Source organism: Corythoichthys intestinalis, chromosome 19 (assembly GCF_030265065.1).
Source record: "Corythoichthys intestinalis isolate RoL2023-P3 chromosome 19, ASM3026506v1, whole genome shotgun sequence".
Taxonomy (NCBI): Eukaryota; Metazoa; Chordata; class Actinopteri; order Syngnathiformes; family Syngnathidae; genus Corythoichthys; species Corythoichthys intestinalis.
This window is the reverse complement of record NC_080413.1, coordinates 21353182-21374428: the sequence shown is the minus strand read 5'-3', so window position 1 is coordinate 21374428 and position 21247 is coordinate 21353182. Positions and strand designations below refer to the sequence as shown.

Here is a 21247-nt window from a genome sequence, read left to right as displayed (position 1 = left end):
GAGAGTCGAGAAACACCACTGATTTTGCTACTGAAGTATGACCTGCATCAGAGTTAGCAAAACATGAAACTGTGTGAACTTGCTAACCTGCAAAATTACCGCAGTCAGGCCAGCCTCCAGAAGGAACAACGAAGTCAAGCTAGCTGTCCCTCATTTGGATCATTGTTTGAGTTATGTGCATTCCGGTAATGCAACGCGGTGGTTTCAGAGTGCAAGACCGTTAACTAAAAAAAAAAAACGGAGAGCCATCCAATAATGGGTCCACTTATAAGGGGGACACAGACATGGACATGAACATGAACTGACATGAAAAATAAAATCTGTGAAATGAAATCACACATCAGAATTTCATGAGAGTACTTTGGTCGTTCTTTGGAAAGCTCAAATTTTTTTAAATTATTTTTTTCCCCAATCACTGTTATATTAAAATATTTTAGTTTGAGTGTAGGGGTGCTCCAGTGTCCCCATTCGTGGATAGCTCCCAGTTTGTTTGTTTTTATAATAAATAAACTTGCACTTCAAAATGTTTCTTTAGTAGTTTTTGAAAACAAAGGTTTGAATTGAACGTTGTATCACCTGAACCAATACACATGAAAGTTGGTATAAATCAATACAGATATATTTTGCACTGATCATTTAGCCTATCAATTAATTAGGTTCATATTCATGAGAAATGTAGCCCTGACCAACAGTCTGTTTGGTCTTATTAATGTCCCGTTCCCAGCAAAACGTGTACATGCATGTTAAATTGTCTGTATCTGTGTCTATATCTTGTTATATCGTCCCTACAGTCTTGCATTATTGTAGTTATTTTCTTACCCCACAATTTACACCATAGGAAAACAAAATGTCAAATTCATGAACGATTACTTTGAGCAGTAGATTTTCACATCATCATAAATTGAGCCTCTTAAGTGATTCTCCCTCTTGGCGATAACTTGATTAAAATAAATATGACAAGCATGCATGGATCAAAGGGGTTCATTTTATAATCTTGTGATACTTTGACACAATGACATTGGTTGGGGGGGGGGGGGAAATTGAGTAGAGTTCATAGGAAGCATAGGACCTTTTTAAAATATTTTTTTGTGATTAACCACTTCAAGTCAGCTGTGATAGATTTCAACTGTCTGAACCCAAATGAGGACAAATCCCGTGGATGAATGTTTTGACAGTGTGTTATATATTAAATAATTCTACAAGTTCTTAATTTTTCCATTTTTTCATTCGTGGCTCAAAAGTATTTCCTACTATAACTGTAGAAGAAAAGTAGCGCCAAATTACTCATCACAGTATACAGTGTTTGTAAATTAATGATTCGCATAATTACTTTATGGATGTGACAGCCAGAAACATTTTAAATGGCTCATTAGTGATTGTGCACCGTATACTTGTATTAAAGTTCACCTAAGCATATTATACAAGATGATTTAAAAACTGCACCAAAATCATTTCGCAGTATTTTAAAAACGAAAAACATTACAAAACCGCAGCTGCAATCAATGCAGTACCACGGACAGCGACATTCATGTTGCACAAGCTGCTAGTGGTGGCCAAAAGTAAGCACTTGTTAAACCTTGTAAAATGGGGTTCTGCGAGTCACGTCATCACTCGAAATTAATATCTCACGCCCCACATTACTGCAAAATGGACTTGAAGGGGTGCCATTCGTTTGTGCTATATTTGTGCTTGTTGTCGGGACACCCCTATTTTATTGAGATAGTTATTACGCTTCATAAGCCGTGCGGAGGTTCTGCAATTGACGTTGTCACTCAAAATTATCTCAATTAGTGCTGCAACGATTAATAGATTAACTCGAGTATTCGATTAGAAAAAAAGATTCGAATTATATTTTGCTTCTTCAAGTATTCGTTTAATTAATGTGGCGTTGTAATGGTTTGTTTTGAAAGTGATTGCATGTATAGTTGTATTGAATTGGAGGGATATACCGCCATCTAGTCTGCCTCATTTCATGTGGCTGAATCCAGCTGCTCCCTGTTAAGACCAACATTAGCTCAAACAACAACTTAGCTTAGGTTTGTTTTTTTTTGTTTTTTTTTTTTTTTAAATGCACTTGTACTTTAGTTTATAGGTATATTTAGCCATTTTTTGTGGGCATATGTGTATGAACCATGTGTTAAGAGCATGGTAAAAACAAAAAAACATTAGCATTTTATAGCATTTAAGCTAGCGGACTTTTACTATGTAAGTTAGCCAATTGTTCTTTTGTTGTACATAGATCCTCATTTATTTATTTTTTTTACCGTTTGAGGCTCAGCTCAGGTGTTTTAAATTTTTATGGTTCTTATCCGATTACTCGATTATTCGAAACTAAGTAGTTCATCGATGAGCCGACTACCAAAATAATCGATAGCTGCAGCCCTAATCTCAATATCTATAAAACAATAGCAGCACAAAAAATTTTTTACATCAGAAACGAGCAAAAACGTAGCATAAACGTATGGCACCATTTCGGGTCCATTTTGCAATCATCACTCGAAAATAATATCTTAAAAATGATAGCAGCACAAACGAAAGTGTTTACAGCACAAACGTATCACAAACGATTGACACCATTTTTAATCAAAATGGGGGGCTGGTTGACCTCAGATTGACCTTTAAAAGAATTGTGAATATTTCAAAAACAATAGCAGCACAAACAAGATATTTTTCCGCACAAATGAGCACAAACGAATAGGGTTGGGCATCGAGCATCGAGGATCGATGGGACCCGTTTCTAACACTCTGATGTTCCCGGAACCGTTCGAATTTTTAAATTTCGATTCCATGTTTCGATGCCCTGACCGCCAAGTGGAAAAAATTGCTGCTGAAAACCACGAAGAAACCACATGAAACGCGTGCAAAGTTGGCACGATCAATATAATTAAACATCTCCGGCTTCATGGAATGCAAGTGCCGAGTAGCATAGCTGAGTGCCGCGCCGGTCCTTTAAACAGTCAGAACAGGGTAATTAAAACAACAAATTGCCTCCGTCTTCTGCTGTTCCCGCGATCTGTCCCCGGATTAAGCTGTAGATGATGGATGGATGGTTGGAATAGTACGAGATTATGTCATATTACTACGTTGGGCTATGGTCAATATCACATGCATATAGAACTAGATGCAAAATGACAGAGTCGGCGGCGTTAGCACATGCATAGTGGACTAGATGCAAAATGACAGACTCGCTGGTGTTAGTAAACAGTTGCCATCTTAAAGCAGTTAAAATCAACAGTATTAAAAGATCTTCCAATTATAATCAATAGAACAATTTATACTTATGCTTCGTCGTAGCACCCAGTATTATTCCATCGGGCTAATTTAGCTATATTAAGCAGCTACATACTTTACGTAGGGTGTTTCCGCCTCTGTTAAAATCAACAGTATTAAAAGCATTTTTGTTTTAGAATATGTTGTGTTGCCTATTTAGAAAGAAGCAGCCATATGAAGCATTTGATTTTTTTTTTTTTTAATGAACTCGTAGCAGTGTAAACATAGCATCACAACACATAACATATTAGCAAGACGCTCTTATCTTTTCTCCGCATTATTTGTACACACTCTACAGCGCCCAACTGGCATTGTCACAACATAAACATTGCATGGGTCTGTAAACACAACAGAATGGGTTTTACGTAAAAGGAAACTTTATTATTTTGCCTCATCTACATCAAATTATAATCAAAAGAACAATTTATACTAATGCTTCGTCGTAGCTCCTAGCTAAGGTACATGTACGGCAAAAGAATATGAGTAAATGTTTTCTCCGTGAGCTTTTGAAAAATAAACATCTTTGTGAAAGTGCACTCTTGTGGAAAGAAACTTCATCACATTCAAGTTCAAAGACTGATATGTATATAGAATTTAAAAATAGCCCTGTGAGAAGTTCATATAATTGATCAATTTCATATTGATTGGATTAATAATAAATAATAATACAAATAATGCCAAATAAATAATAACAATAAATTTTAAATTCAATTTTTTTTTTTTAAAAATAAATCGAGAATTTAAAACATCAATATAAAGTAATATATTTTTAGACTATGAATTTTTTGACCATTCCTCTTTTTTTTCCTTTTTTTTTTTTTTTAACCCTGCCTCTTAAAAGAATCGAAATCGAGAATCGTTCGGAACTGGAATCGAAACATGGAATCAGAATCGCTCAGTTTCCAACGTTGCCTAACCCTACAAACAAATGACATAATTTTTCTATATATTTGCGTCTGATGGGGGGGGGGGGGTCAATGTCACGGAGGTACTGGTAAAGCATTAAATAAAACTTGAGGGTAATGTTCAACACGTGTCCATGCTAGAATTTTGTAATGTTTTTCTTTTTTGGTGTCGTGTTTTTTAATCACCCTTTTGTGAACTAATAAACTAATATTTTCTGCTTCATTAACACAATTTAAATATTCTTTATTAAACTTAAACTCCATGTTGATACTTCCTGTATGATTTATGTACCATCAAGTTTTAGTATCTCGTGTACTCTTTTGAATTATAGTGCTATCAAGGTGAGGAAGCATTGTTGATTAAGTGGTGATGAGGCTCCCAGGACCATCTTCATAGCATGAATTTTAAACTGACCAGAGCAGACAACACCGATGAACATTATTCAAAATAAAATTGCAACCAAAGGCCATACGTGGATCTAGAAATAAAAAGCTACCAAAGTAGGTTAGTACATTTTATTTTTATAGCATCGCATTGCTGCACCTGTATTAAGTACCGTACTGAGGTGAAAAGGTTAAAAAAGTTCAGTGGAAGAGACCAATGATACAAACCCACTGGTACGAGAACAGAGGTATTTGTCTTACGCAGGTGCTGGCAACTGGTGCTGGTTAGTTAATGGCTTTACAATTATTGCACAGCTTGCACAGTTTGAAGCCTACGGCCTAACGTATGCTGCACTGGCCTCAAATGGACAATGGAGACAAGATAATTAGATTTAAATGCACATTCAAGCTCATTGGCCCACAAAAACATTTAAAAAGTAATGCAGCTAATTGATCAATGTGGCAAGTACATTACATGATTGTTTTTTTAAACAGATACCATGGTCCTCTATTAATAGCCTTATTTATATTGAAGGTACTTTTTAACTGTACATTTCCACCCTTTTTATCATTTAGTGTTTGTTTTGCAATTTGTAAACCCATTTTGTACAGTTTTGGCCATGAGATTCTTGCCCTCGCACTTGTTGCAAGCACCTTTGCCCCCCCCCCCCTTATTTTTACACTTTCCGCCCTTTTAGCGTTTAGCCGTTTACAGTATTTTCAGCACTTTAGTCATTTGTCAGCAACTTGGCTGCAACTGCAAAGAACCTTGACACCCAGACTGTTCCAAATAAGATATGGAAAGAGATGAGACCCATAGATAAAGTTTGTATGTGTGTCGAGTAAGCCGGATGAGGTTTTCTGCCACTACAAGATTACAATTTCAGCATCCTGTCTAAAGACATCTTCGATCCCGGCACACAGATAGCTGTTGCTAAAGGTTCTTAGACTTTAACTGTTCTATCATTCATCTTCTCCAAGCATAACATCTAAACCACATGCGAAAAACAAGACTTAGCAGCCATATCATTTTGTGTGGCCTGCAAATGTCAACGTCATGTTTCTTGCTAAAATAAATTACCTTTTTGTAGTCCTCAACGAAAGCTTGATGAATCCAGCGATCAGAACATTTACTATTGTATTTTTTTATTGGTTTAAAGCAACACTAGGTGAATTTTCCACCTTTATAAAACATTTTCATAACATTTGTGATAATATGTCGACTGACAACTAGTTGAATGACACCTTTTTTATATCTTGAGGGGGTCTGTATCGCTTTTACCGGCACTAACTGACTTTGAGGAGGGTGGAAGGAACCCTGCCACACATAAAAAAATACAAATGTGCTGACTGCTTTACAGCATACGTCACTTCCCCTTTCCCCATTCATTATAAAGACGGAAGTCGATGTGAACGCTTTTGCGCGAATCCTGCAAAGATGGCAGAGCAGCAAAAGAGACAAAAAGTTTTGTCTGAAGATGGAAAGAAAAAAGCCCGGCTTTCACTCGCCCCCCACCCCGTCAACATGTCAGCGCTGACGAGTTCGGGTGGGGTTGGGTAGCCACAATAAGCCACACCGTCATATGCTAAAGTTTAGCCACAACTGGATTCATTACCTTATTACCATTCATCCTTCACACAGCCGCTGGAAACAGCAATGTTGTTTAATCCATCTACAGGAGACCCGGAGATTGATTTTTGATTGATTGATTTACTGATTACGACACTTTGCAGGTGTGCGCCCGTCCTCATGGGAAACACAGCGTTACTTCTCAAGGGAAACGTAGTCTTCTTTCAGGCAAAAGACAAGCGCTTTCGTCCTCCAGCGTCGCCAAAATCAACCAAAACTGAGAAATTACCAAGTGTTTCTTTAAATGAAAACATAACTTTTTTTAATCTTTTTTTTTTTTTTTTTTTTTTTTTTTTTTTAATAATAAAACCATATTTACTCGTTTCCCCATTTTAAAAAAATGAAAATACAGTGATCCATCATTTTTCGTGGTTAATGGGGACCAGAACCTGCTGCGATAAGTAAAAAACCGTGAAATAGAGAAATGCTTGGCTTTATTAAATGCTTCTTTGTGGGTCTACTCAAATCCTCTCAAGCTGCTCACTTACACACAATGAGTTGCCACAGCAACTGTTTAACAAGTTAAACGATGATTGACGCATGCAGCACTTTGAAGTAAGCGTCTCTGGCAAGATCAAACCTTAACCTTCTGTCAATCATCCTTAACTTTAATAAACAACTCCAGTGACGTGCCTGACTAACAAAGAGCAGGGAGAGGGAGGGATGGAGCGAGTAAGACTATGCGATTGGTTTGGGATAGTTCATCTGTATTTTTTGTTTTGTTTTGTTTGTTTTTTAATTGAAATTAAATCTGCGATGGACTGAGGGTGCGAAGTTTGAAGCGTTAAGTAGCGAGGTATCACTGTAAAAGTATTTGCTACCCAGAGGCTAAAAAAATTAGTAATATATAATAATCTCTAATCAATTCATCCATTATCGAGATAATTGTAAAATCATGTGATCAATTACTCGACAACTACGATGTGGCCGCTGACAAAGATGAGTTTGACATGATGTAGAAACTTCAAAAAAAGTGACTAAAACTCCACCTGCATGCAAAATGCCAATGTGATAGTTCATTTCTGCGTCCACTGAATTCTATTTAAATGTACAACAGCAGTAGTAGTTGTTTCACTTTGTAAACTGCCACTCCCTCAACCAGAAGGAAATGAAGTATTTGTTTATTCATTTGCTCCGGCTCAAATTGAAACTGTAGTGCAAGGTAATGATGCGGAAAAATGAAGCACAAAAGGGATATAGGGTAAGCGGCTGCTGTATGTGACTTGTGAATGAGCTTCTCTATTGGCTCTGCTATCAAAATGACACCACTGGGTGCTGTGTGCTAAATGGAATTTCATTGGAGGATAAGAAGGCATGCAGTTAGATGACCAGAGACATATGACACACTCTTGAAAGAAAGGTGAAGCAATCTTATTATACCTTGTCTTGTCCTATATGCATTGGTGCCAAGCTGACACATCACTTGGCTCCTCATGTGTGCAGTCGCTGCTGGCAATGACAACTATGTTATATACCCTGTGGTGCTGACAGCTTTCTCTCTCCTTCTATCCCACCTTCCCTCCCTCCTTCCATTACCCCCCTCCTCTTCATTTCATCTTCTACCTTCAGGCTGGGGAGAAGCGGCCACGTGGCAAGAAGGAGGAGGAGGGAGAGGCAAGGATGGATATTCAACCTAGTGTAAGAGCCTCCCCGCGGGGATGCCGGCGTAGGACGCAAGGCCTCACGGGCCGTTGACCTGCTGTCTCTGTGATTTATGGCGGCTTTGGGAGGGGGGAGGCTCCAGGCCACTGCAGACTCCTCGCTCTCTCCTCCATCTCCTTTCACTCACATGCTGTGCCGCCATCTGCAGGAGGCCTACGTATGTATAGGAATCTTCGGCATGCGTGTGCATGCATAAATCCAGCAACAAAATCACTGTTCTATGTCGTCTCTTATACCGAAATCAACTCTTCTCTCGACATTCCTGCACTGCACCAATCCCCGTCACGCGTCTGTTAGACAAAGCCCACTGTGGGAGTGTGTGTGGATTACCATCAGTCATGGCGTGTCAGCTGTAGAGCCCACAGCACTGCTGCTTGGGGGGTGCGCCCAGTTAAATCGATGGAAGTGCGCCGAGTAACAAAGTGATCCTGTATTCCTGAACTGTGGTGGAACATTCCCAGCAAAAACAATCCCCTAAAAGCTATAAAGGACGAGTGAGACCTAATAGGTGAGCTCGCCATGGTGTTGCCGCCCCCCGACAAACGCCATGTGTGCTTAACCACCATTGTTATCATGACCAGCATGGCCTTCATGGACGCCTACCTGGTGGAGCAGAACCAGGGTCCCAGAAAGATCGGCGTATGCATTATAGTGCTGGTCGGAGATGTCTGTTTTCTCATCGTGCTACGCTACGTGGCCGTGTGGGTCGGGGCCGAGGTCCGCACAGCCCGGCGAGGGTACGCCATGATCCTCTGGTTCCTATACATCTTCGTGCTGGAGATCAAGCTCTACTTCGTATTCCAGAATTGCAAGGCAGACAGGAAGAGTCTGGAAACGGTAGCCCGGAAGGCATTGACGTTACTGTTATCGGTGTGTGTACCCGGTTTATACTTGGTTCTCGTGGCTCTTGACAGCATGGAATACGTGAGGACTTTCCGCAAAAAGGAGGACATGCGCAGCCGTTTGTTTTGGGTGGCGCTGGATTTACTGGATCTGCTGGACATCCAAGCAAATCTGTGGGAGCCTCAACGCACAGGCCTCCCAATCTGGGCTGAGGGCTTAATGTTCTTCTACTGCTACATTTTGCTCCTCATTCTCCCCTGCGTATCACTCAGTGAGATCAGCATGCAGGGAGAGCACATGACTCCCCAGAAGATGATGCTATACCCGGTCCTAAGCCTGGTCACCATCAACATGGTCACTATCCTGATCCGAGGGGTCAATATGGTGCTCTTCCAGGACAGCCGAGTCTCCACTATATTTGTCGGCAAGAACGTGGTAGCAATCGCCACCAAGGCCTCCACATTCCTGGAGTACCGCAGGCAGGTGAAGGAGTTCCCACACCCACAAAACGCCATGGCCATGGAATTGCAGCAGAACTCGGTCAGCCACACGCAAACGCTGCCCAACGCCACTACTTTGCCACATGAACCCACACCAACGCAGGAAGTCATTGACACATGACCACCAAACTGCATCACTGAACTTAACGTGAAAGCTTCACTTGAGTCTAAAGACTAATTGTTTTAATTGTACAATATGGTATCTCGACTTACGACTTCCCCAGTTTACATGTTTTTCCGGATACGAGCTATTTCTTGTTTTTATTGTTTTTGTTTTGTATTGCAAGGCAAAATTTGATTTGAACACACTTCAGATACATTGCTACTCAAGTGCTCATTACACTCACATGGCGCTGCAGTTGGCCGCATGTAATCAAATTTTTAATTTCAATCAAGATTTAAATACAGCGGGGAAAATAAGTATTAAGTCAACCACAAATTGTGCAAGTTCTCCCACTTGAAAATATTAGAGAGGCCTGTAATTGTCAACATGGGTAAACCTCAAACATGGGAGAAAGAATGTGGGAAAAAACAGAAAACCGCATTAGTTGATTTTTAAAGAATTTATTTGCTAATCATGGTGGAAAATAAGTATTTGGTCAATACCAATAGTTCATCTCAATACTTTGTTCTGTACCCTTTGTTGGCAATAACAGAGGCCAAACGTTTTCTGTAACTCTTCACAAGCTTTTCATACACTGTTGCTGGTATTTTGACCCATTCTTTCATGCAGAACTCCTCTAGAGCAGTGATGTTTTGGGGCTGTCGTTGGGCAACACGGACTTTCAACTCCCTCCACAGATTTTCTATGGAGTTGAGATCTGGAGACTGGCTAGGCCACTCCAGGACCTTGAAATGCTTCTTACGAAGCCACTCCTTTGTTGCCCTGACTGTGTGTTTGGGATCATTGTCATGCTGAAAGACCCAGCCACGTCTCATCTTTAATGCCCTTGCGGATGGAAGGAGATTTTCACTCAAAATCTCTCGATACATGGCCGCATTCATTCTTTCCTTTACACCAGACATGTCCAAAGTGCGGCCTGGGGGCCAAATGCGGCCCGTGGTCAAATTTCATCCGGCCCCCAGCCTCTGTCATAAGGTCAGTAACGTCTGGCCCGCACACAGACTTAATAAATTGGTCAGCAGTACATCTACCAGCATATGAAGTAGCTTACACACTAAATGCTGTTCCTCATTTACCCACTAAGAGGCAGCAGCACTCTAAGCAACATTACCCCGTGTGATCCTTGACTTCCAATTTTCTAAAATGGCGACAATCAACAAAAAAAAAAGTTGAATGCGACAGCTGACGCTTCAAGGATAGGTGGAAATTGGACTATTTCTTCAATAAAATACGCAACAATTGTGTCTGCCTCATTTGCAAAGACACAGTCACTGTTTTTAAATAATTCAATGTGAGGCGATATTACCAAACAAGACACGCTGACATGTATGACAAGATTACAGGGAAATTGAAGCAACTTTTGAAGCTAGTTTAATTTCACAGCAGCAGTATTTCACAAGAGCCAGAGAGTCGAAAGAGAATGCTAGTTGCGAAATTGTTGAAATGATTAATTTTAAAAAGAATAATAAAGCAAATGTGACACACAGAATGGCTTGCTAAAATTTGCTTAAATATATTGTTCCGCGTAAAGGACGTCAGCCAAGGTCGGCCCCCCACATATTTACCACTCCAAATCTGGCCCCCTTTGCAAAAAGTTTGGACACCCCTGCTTTACACAGATCAGTCGTCCTGGTCCCTTTGCAGAAAAACAGCCCAAGAGCATGATGTTTCCACCCCCATGCTTCACAGTGGGTATGGTGTTCTTCAGATGCAATTCAGTATTCTTTCTCCTCCAAACACGAGAACCTGTGTTTCTACCAAAAAGTTCTATTTCGGTTTCATCTGACCATAACGTATTCTTCCAGTCCTCTTCTGGATCATTCAAATGCTCTGTAGTGAGCCGCAGACAGGCCTTGACGTGCACTATCTTCAGCAGGGGGACATGTCTGGCAGTGCAGGATTTGAGTCCCTAGCGGCGCATTGTGTTACTGATAGTAGCCTTTGTAACTGTGGTCCCAGCTCTCTGTCGGTCATTCACTAGGTCCCCCTGTGTGGTTCTGGGATTTTTGCTCACCGTTCTGGTTCTCTTTTTGACGCCACGGTGTGAGATCTTGCATGGAGCCCCAGATCGAGGGAGATTATCAGTGGTCTTGTATGTCTTCCATTTCCTAATAATTGCTCCCTCAGTTGATTTCTTTACACCAAGCTTTTTACCTATTGCAGATTCAGTCTTCCCAGCCTGGTGCAGGTCTACTATTTTGTCTCTGGTGTACTTCGACAGCTCTTTGGTCTTGGCCATAGTGGAGTTTGGAGTGTGAGGTTGTGGACAGGTGTCTTTTATACCGATAATGAGTTAAAACAGGTGCCATTAATACAGGTAACGAGTGGAGCCTCATTAGACCTCGTAAGAAGAAGTTAGACCTCTTTGACAGCCAGAAATCTTGCTTGCATGTAGGTGACCAAATACTTATTTTCCACTCTAATTTGGAAATAAATTATTTAAAAAAAAAAAAAAAAAATCAAACAATGTGATTTTCTGTTTTTTTTCCCCACATTCTTTCTCTCATGGTTGAGGTTTACCCATGTTGACAATTACAGGCCTCTCTAATCTTTTCAAGTAGGAGAACTTGCACAATTGGTGGTTGACTAAATACTTATTTGCCCCACTCTACATGGGCTCTGCTGCACATCTAATCAAGCACCTTCTAACCATTTGCCAGCCAACCACTAGAGGGAGAGTACATGGTTAATTATTTTACTAAGCTATTGAAAAAACAAGCAAACGCCTGCTGGTGAATAAAACGAAAGAAAAAAAGTACAGGAAAAATTGGAAAAGTGGAATCAAAATCGAAAAAAATCAAATTTTATTGGCTGTAATTCTCTAGGCTAGGTTCAGACCGCATGTCTTCATGCACAATCCCGATAGCACTGTACCTAGTCTGTGTGGTCCACAGTTAATTCATTTCTGACAGCCAAAGTTGATAAGAATCAAAGGTTCCTATTGGATTTAATAGAAAATGCATGTGGCTCATTATTGACCCACTCATGGAAGCTTGGATAGTGATTCAAAAATTACAATTTATTCAAATGTATCAAAGGTAAATGAAAAATGTGAATGGCATTCTATAAAATAAAATAAAAAATACATGTTTTCTGGGAATACCTGGAATATGAAATGATAACATTTTTTAATTCGAAAGATATTTCACGAAAACAACCTCACCGGGTCATTTTGGGCCCACTTATGCATCTAAGGGTTTTTAAAAAAATAAATAAAAAAAAAAGGAGCCTACTCCCACACCAATTTTTTGAAAAATATATGCAGTTGCCAATCAATCGTTGGAATCCAGTTGCGTTATCAAAGGTGACTTGACTTTAAGCTGTTTCAGCAAACTTTCAGTTGTTAAACTTTACACTCTTTTACATTATATGTTTCATTATACAGGTGTTTGACAAAATAATGGACACACCTTTAAAAAATCAACAAAAACTAATTTAATATGGTGTATGTCGGCCTTTTGGGGCAATTACAGCCTCAATTTTCCGAGGTATTGATTCATACAACTTGTGAATAGTTTCCAAAGGAATTTTAAGCCATTTTTCAGTTAGAATACCCTCAAACTCTTTTAGAGACGATGGCAGTGGAAATCGACATCTTAAATGAATCTCTAAAACAGACCATAATTGCTCAATAATGTTGAGGTCTGGGGATTGTGCCAACCATACGAGATGTTCAACTTCATTAGAATGTTCCTCATGCCATTCTTTAACAATTATGTTCAATGATTATGATGCCAAAATGTTATGTGTTTCCATTAATTTGTCCAACCCCTGTATTTTCCACAATTATTTAAAACATGTTTCATTAAAAATGTTTTTGAGGGATAGAATAGATAAATGGTGCTTCAATTCATTTTAAAATGTGAAAATTCATTTGATAAAAAGGTGGACTGAGTTAGTTTGGTGAAGAAGTGAAAAAACTCGTAAGTCAGGGTACCACGGCATTGTGTTTCTAACCCTTTAGAGGTTTTAAAAAGATTGAACTATGCTGAGAGACTCCAAACTTAGCGGACCAGGAAATTTATGTTGTGTAAAAATTGGTCCTCTCCCTGTGATCGTCTTTCATTTTTTTAAAGGTCACTAGTACCAGCACCAAACGAGGGAACGTTTAACTTCCTGGTTTTCCCACAATTGGGGCAAAGAGGAGCAGATGGTGACAAACGGCCACGGCGAGCTGCTGTGCGCTGTAGTGCGGCAGGAGGTCGATGGCGGACCCACACTCGGCCTTGTGCGTTTGTTTTGTGGAAGCTGCGGCCTCGGGCACTGTGACGCTTTGGAACTACAGATCTGATTAAAGTGAAGCACTACAGCAGCACTGGACCGTCCACTGCGAGCACACACACAATTGCACACAGTGTGCATCGCGCTGTGAGCGTGAACGTGTAAGTGCATGCACACCATTATGTATAATGTACTGTATGCCTGCAAGTGTGCGTGCAAACATAGGCCTGTTTGCCACCGGGGGTTTGTTTATTACACACCATTTTGTAATACAAATGTGTTTGTGTGTAAAGTGCAAATGAGAGAAAACTACGTGTTGATGTCAGGAAAAAAAATAGAGACATTTTGTTTCTCAACTGTACATTCCTCTAAGCAGTCTGACCTTGAAAGAATACAAAGTATTAACAGAATGTTTTATTTACATAGAGTATTAAAGGAAAAAATACATGCAACAAGTTGAACAGACTTATTAAGTTAACTCAATGACTGGCCATTAACAGCAATAGACATCCAATCCATTTGGAGGGCTTCAAATAGATTGAACGTCTTCTAGTAACAAACTAATTGAAATCACAGCAGAAGGATAAAATGAGCCCCATATGTGGACGTCTATTGTCGTCAATGGCACTAAAAGAGTTAATTATGATTTGTAATAATCTTGATATTGCTGTCGTTATGATTATCCTGTACATTTATGGGTGAGAGGCCAATGTTTTAATAAAGAAAATCTCTCAGAATATTGCTGCTCATTTTTATGTTGATGATAAGACTCAAAATGAAATTTGTCTGGCGAGAGAATATATCATAAAATGATTTTTTTTGTCCTCTGTATTTGTTTGTAGGATGCTATTTTTGTATCTTGCAATAGTCCTACATCATCTACATCTACATCCAGTATCTTGCCTAGTCCTTACAAGGACAATAGCGTACCGCAAGAATGGCATTTTTAGATCGTTACGTCGCCATCGTAATGCGGAAGTAGGACATTATAGGCACGCCCTCGCAAAAAAACCATATTATTTCTGCTTGTTTTCTCTGTTAATCTTTCAAAAAAATAACACACCGAGCAAACACTGCTGCTATGGAACTTGTAGAAACCACTCTAGACATTAAGACATATGAAGGATGTTTTCTTCATACGTTTCCCGAAACCAAAAAATCAGAGGAAGAAATGTGAAGAATACGGACGTCCAAAAGACCAGTTTAACGACAGCAAAGAGAAGCCATTCACATTTCATATGCAGTAAACATTTTGTTGGGGACCATGGTCCTTCAGAGGATGAAGAGGTAAGCCATTTTGATATTTTTACTTATTTTTTAGCGTGGCGTTTGCCGTGCTGCTTCTGTCTGACAATGAATGACCTGAAAAAAAATAAAATGGTATCTGACTGCCACTGTTACCTTTTCTGTGGTAAAAAAAAAAAACAAAAAAAAAAACTTTAATAAGGGGGAAGTGTAAATAAATTATAGAATCAAGATTTGTTATTGATGAAAACATTAAGTGTTCGTTTGCTGTCACTAAGTAGCATTTGCGATCACTACACAAAAATAGCAATGTAAATTGCCCCCAAAAACGGTCAGAGACGTGAAACAACCAGAGGATATAATATATAAGAAAGACAGGGCATAAGGTGGTAAAGGATAAATTGTTGAAACAGGAGAATGTCATTGTCAGTGGCATAAGGCAATGCACACGAGAAAAAGGTGTCGATAAAAAAGCTAACTCTGGATCAGGTCGGCTCGTCTTTTTCAGCCCTCAACACTCAAGCCATCTCTTTAACTGAACATTTGTATGTTCTTCCACATCTTTACCGGTGAATTTGGCATCAGGGATATCATTTTCGGACAGAATTGGTAAGTTTAGCTCAGTAAACATCTCGTTCGTACACTATTTCCATTCATTTACTATTCGGGACGAACGGGAGGTTGACCCGCCTAGCCACAATTGCTAACGTTATGAATATTAATGTGCAAAAGTGACGTGTTGCTTGCGGTACACCATTGGTTGATGCGTATAGAAAAATAATAATAATAGAGCAATTGGTATGCAACCAGTCAATCGTGTACAGGTACATTGCACAGTGCATAAATTCATAAGGGAAATATTCCAACTCGCCCACAACTTCACTGTGTACAAGACCTATAGAAAATGTAGCTGAATTATAATACCTTAATATTTACGCCACAAAGCTAAATCCATTTCGCTTTGAATGGCAGAAGCCACAGTGCACATAAATACTAAACTGTCTCTTTCATCATATCTGCATTAATTTTGAAACCCTCCCGAGGAAAACAAGCAACACATTCATCGCTAGAATAGGATAAGATGGCAGATTAAGGGTGTTTGTTTTTTGTTTTAATGCCAGAAAAGCGCAAATTTGCAGTGCGGAGACATTCAAATGAGTTCGATGTCCAGCCAAAAGCATATCGCTAGCCTAGCCAGGCTAGCGATATGCTACCTTAGCCATGGCGTCAACACGCCAGAGTGATTAATGATTCTATATATATAAAACAACGGAGGGGGGCATACAATCAAACCTAGGGTGACCATATTTTGAGAAGACACTCACAGTGCCGTGGCAGGTGGGGTGCTGAGGGTGCTGCAGCACCCCCTAGTGTTGGGGAGGGAAAAAAAAGTGTTTTGGTAGATTTTTTTTTTTCCCCCGATAAAAATAAATCAATTAATAAATATGCTATTGTTACAATATGTTTAAACTAGGGCTGTCAAAATTATCGCGTTAACGGGCGGTAATTAATTTTTTTAATTAATCATGTTAAAATATTTGACGCAATTAACGGCCATGTCCCGCTCAGACAGTATTCTGCCTTTTGGTAAGTTTTACAGCAAGGCTTTTTGTGCTATCTAACGGCGAACTCTTGTGGTCGCTTTGCAACATGGTTTATTGTTTTCTTGCCAGTTCAATATGGCTGCACGACGTCTCGGGCTGACGCCTACGTTGTAATTTTGTGCTTATATGATCCTTGGACAAGATTTGTCCGTAAGTATGGTTGATGTAAAGAATGTACATATGTTAGTAAGCGAAATGTTATATTTTTTGTATGAGACGCTTTTTGTTTATGTTTAGTGAACCTGAATAGCGTGCTAAGCTAACGTTGTTGCTAATGCAATGCTTGTGTACTTTTTTTGTAGTTTTACGACGGTCTAAAGAGGACAATGGTTTGAGGCCATTTTATTAATAAATCAGATGAAAAAGGAAGAAGTCTGATTATTAAGGCGTCGTTCACTAGCTGTCTAGCTTTGGAAAAAGTAGACGCTTCAGAGTGAGGACAGCATAGACAGATTTAAATGACAGTAGAGTGAAATGCCCACTACAGTCCTTATGTACCGGTGTTGAATGTATATATCCATCTTGTGCCTTATCTTTCCATTCCAACAATTTATTTTACAGAATATATATATATAATTTACAGAAAAATATGGCATATTTTATAGATGGTTTGAATTGCGATTAATTACGATTAATTAATTTTTAAGCTGTAATTAACTCGATTAAAAATTCTAATCGTTTGACAACCCTAGTTAAAACTTTTGGGATTAAATATTTATGTTGAAAAAGTTTTTTTTTTTTTGGGGGGTTGTTTTTTTTGTTGTTGTATGGAACGGAAAAGTGTTGACAGAGGAGGCGTTAACATTGAGCGAAAACGAATTAGTGATATTTTTTTTACAAAAACAGCAAAATTTTCTAAAATTCAATTCGAAGTCAAAAATGGAGGTGATTATGATAGTTTATAATAGTGCCCAGTGAGGAAATGTTAACTGCAGATTTAGACCATGGACAGAGGTGGGTAGAGTAGCCAAACATGATAATTACCGTATTGGCCCGAATATAAGAGGGCCCTGTTTTTAAGACAACCCCCTCTTTTTCAAGACTCAAGTTTGAAAAAAGACTTTTTGAACACCAAATTAATTTTTTTACAGAAAATAATTACAGTACACCCGAAACAAATTATAACAATATATTTAAGAGGAAAAGCATGTTATTTTGCTTTATTCAAATCTTAATATCTGAACATTTAAATATGTAAACTAAAGTGCAATCACATCTGTAAATGAATGGCTTCTGGTTTTTGAAATGTAAATAAACCAATCTATTGTGATAAAACGACAAAATTCCAATAACTGGATTAACCATCAAAGTGAAGTCTAACTGTAACTGTAGTCTTGAAACAAATCTGAATAAGGAAAAACATTGCAATGAAATAATGCACACTAGTTAAACTTCAGAGAAGCTGAGCTCTTTTATGACAGAACATCGCTTCAGTGATATCTGGCGCCATCTAGCGTCGTGAACGGGTATAATGTCTAGACTGCGAATATAAGATGACCCCCTCTTTTTCAGTGTTATTTCAATGAAAAAAAACACCGTCTTACTGTATATTCAGGCCAATACGGTAAGTAAGAGTAGTGTTACTTCAAAATAGTATTACTCAAGTAAAAGTAGTCATCCAATAAATGTATTCAAGTACAAGTAAAAAAGTATTTGGTGAAAAGAATACTCAAGTAATGAGAAACATTGTGAGTAACTGTTTACGATTTAGATTGATTTTTTTTTTGGTTTTTTTTCTCAGCACAGTTATCTATATGAACTGTTATTATTATACTGTGCTATAACCTACTACATAACTACAATAAGGCAAAAGAAAAACAAATCAATAAATTCCAACGTGAGAAAAAAAATACATAAATGAAGCATCATTCGTCCATTGAGCATGAGTGCCCTCTTGTGGAGAAAAACTTTCCTTTTATGAAATTAAAGGATCATATTTCCAGTTTTCCGTGGTCAATCGGTGCCAAATAAAATCTGGGAGAGAGTTTAAAATCCGCACTTTGGAGTCATGATAACGGCAGCGCCTTTTACGGTGCTTTCAAGACGCCACGTGATAGAACAGGCTGCCGGGATCATAGAACGGCAAGCTTGAGTCTGATTGGTGTAATGGAGTCATGTGGTTATTGTTGCGACGTTTCATTACTGACTGGTAGAGCCATCATGTCTGACAAAAAATGAAGTAAACTCTAATTCTGTATGAAGAACAACAAGGAAAAATGTAATGACTAGTGTTGGCCAAAGTAGCGGAATAAGAGTAGCATTTCATCTTCACAAATCTAATCAAGTAAAAGTAAAAAGTGGGGCTTCATAAAATTACTGTTAGAAGTACATTTTTCTCGAAAAGTTACTCAAGTCAATGTAATGGAGTAAATGTCACACGTTACCACCCACCTCTGACCATGGAGAACTTCAATTAGCTTGCATTGTAGCCATATTATTGTTTGTTGTTGCTGTTGAGCTGCTGGCGTGCAGAGCGCTGTTGGATATTCGTGTGCAATTTATTTGAGTGTTGTGAAAAGCCAGAGTTAAACCGAGGCTGATTGGACCTTTTCAGTTTTCAAATGTGTTTGTGTGTCATTGCACAGTCTACCTGCAGGGATTTGCCTTATAATACACGGGCGCTTTTATTTTTTAATACAAAAACTCCAGCACACACTGCAGGTGAAATAGAACGCTGTGCACTTCCATTGTGCACGCCTCATATGGAGAAAAACCGCGAGCATGACAAATTTGGACCCAAACGGCTGGTTTTGGATAGGAAAAACAAAATAAGATCCTCAGCACCCCTGCTGTAAGTGACTTCCAGTGCCCCTGGACACTCGGCTCGGCCTTGAAATACGTAAATTTTTCTCAGAGTTCATTCAAAGATGCCTTATCACCTTAATATATTTATAGGGAACGACTTATATAGAAAGACGTGGTAAAAGATAAAGAGATAAATGTTATTATGAGTTAGATTAACGATATTGAAACCCCTCTTGATGTTTCGTTTTCACACAATTTGTCAAATTAAATTAGTACATAAATCGCCATTGTCGTTGACGTCGCAGGGCGGTGAAGGCACTGGGTTACGCTCCCGGGCCTCCAGAGTTTGACTCTTGTGACATCAACATGTCCTCTGCTCAGCCCTTTCAATTTGAACCTGCGAGAACATTAATGAGCATGACAGCACTGTCGATATTCCACAAAGTAAACAGCAAAAGCAAAATGAACAGGAAAGACGGGATGGGACAAGACGAGAGTAGGACAAAACCGGTGTTCTGAAACTTCCTACAAGAGGCAAATTAGACACCCAAAGTAGTACCGTACGCTTTCAGCTTGTTTTGTTTGGATGCATAAAGAAAGAACAAACTAAAGATGCCTTAAGAAAATACCTAAACGTAGTAATATCAGATAAGGGTGGTTTAAATACGCTACGTGACTAATGTGGTCAACAGATCAACAATCTGCTTTAAAGCTACCACAAGAAAACACAATGCTTAAAAGTAGGAGAGGATAACACATGCAAAAATTAGTTGGAGGCAATGAAAAGGTAATAAAAGACTTAAAAAAAAAAAAACACACATATAATAAGTATTCGCCGCTTTTAACTGATGTGCGCATGTGTTGGATGTCGACGTTGGCGGAGTAAGGAATTGCAGAACACCAGTAGTGTTCGTCTAGTGACCGTGACAAATTACGTCATCACCCCGAGCGTCCATTGAACACGTAAAACATGGCGCCCTCCGTTGGTCGAAACATGTACTAAATATTACAGATTTTTAAATCAATGGCAATGTTTTATGTGTTTCTAATAACATATTTTAGTAAAAGGGAACAATTGTGGCTTATTAAAGCCTACAAGTCTTTAAGTCCGAGGTTCTCTTTAAAGTGTTCCTCCTCTGTCTGGATAGAAAATTCAGTTTTATGACAAAATATAACCTAAGACACAAATTCAAATTCTCAGAGGTTACTCGACTTTATTATTCCTAAAATTACAGAATAATAAAAACTGGAATGGAATAATGATTTATTTTTTAAAACATCACTTTAGTCGTCAATTTATTTTTTTTTTTGTGTTAGCACTTTGGAAGACAATGGAACACTGCTCCGACGTCTGTTTTCTGTTACTGAGCACAGCAGAACCAACAACTGGGCAGACTCTCTGGGAACACGTCACATGCAGCACAGTACCGTAGTATTCTGTGCTTAATGTCGGTGAATTTCAACACACGCTAATTGGTCCTGTGAAAAATAAAGAAAACCAGGCATTTTTATGAATTTATAAAACCCCGCCAGATGCCCCGGACAGGATGTAAAAAGTGGACAGGTCAGGGCATAAGAGGACATTTGGTCACCCTAATCAAACCCTTAATGATTGCCCCTATATAGAGTCGTTGCTCAAAATTATTCATAGAACACCGCAGTAATCAAACTACTATATAAGTATAACACCATTTACCATTTACCATTACTGCCAAAAACAGGGAAAGACCTAACCCAGGGGTCGGGAACCTTTTTGGCTGAGACAGCCATGAATACCACATATTTTTAAATATAATTCTGTGAGAGCCACACAATATGTTTAAAACTAAAAATAAAATATGTGCATTTTATGTAATTTCAACACTTTTAAAGTACAATAAGTCTCTGAATTATTTTTAATAACTTATATAAAAATAATTTAATTAAATAATAAATAATAATTAAATAATATTAAAATACTTATTTTAATATTTTGTTGTGTCCACAGATAGATTGACCCTATGTTTAAAATGTGTCATCTTATTTCGTTGTGTTTGTGGAAAATATACACATAAGTTTCAGCCTGAAAAGACTGTTGTACTTACAGTTTTAAACCAGCAGGGGGCAGCGTTCGC

General features: G+C 38.7%; 1 protein-coding gene across 2 annotated transcripts in view; it reads left to right on the top strand.

Annotated features, from left to right (window-relative positions):
- tmem121ab (transmembrane protein 121Ab) overlaps positions 1–15715 on the top strand; it is a 132435-nt gene extending 116720 nt beyond the window's left edge. For both annotated transcript variants that reach the window (XM_057822667.1, XM_057822668.1), the window contains exon 2: positions 7759–15715. In XM_057822667.1, the coding sequence (XP_057678650.1) occupies positions 8371–9315 (945 nt within the window). In that variant the 5' untranslated portion in view covers positions 7759–8370 and the 3' untranslated portion in view covers positions 9316–15715. The remainder of the gene's footprint in view (positions 1–7758) is intronic.
- The last annotated feature ends 5532 nt before the right edge of the window (positions 15716–21247 follow it).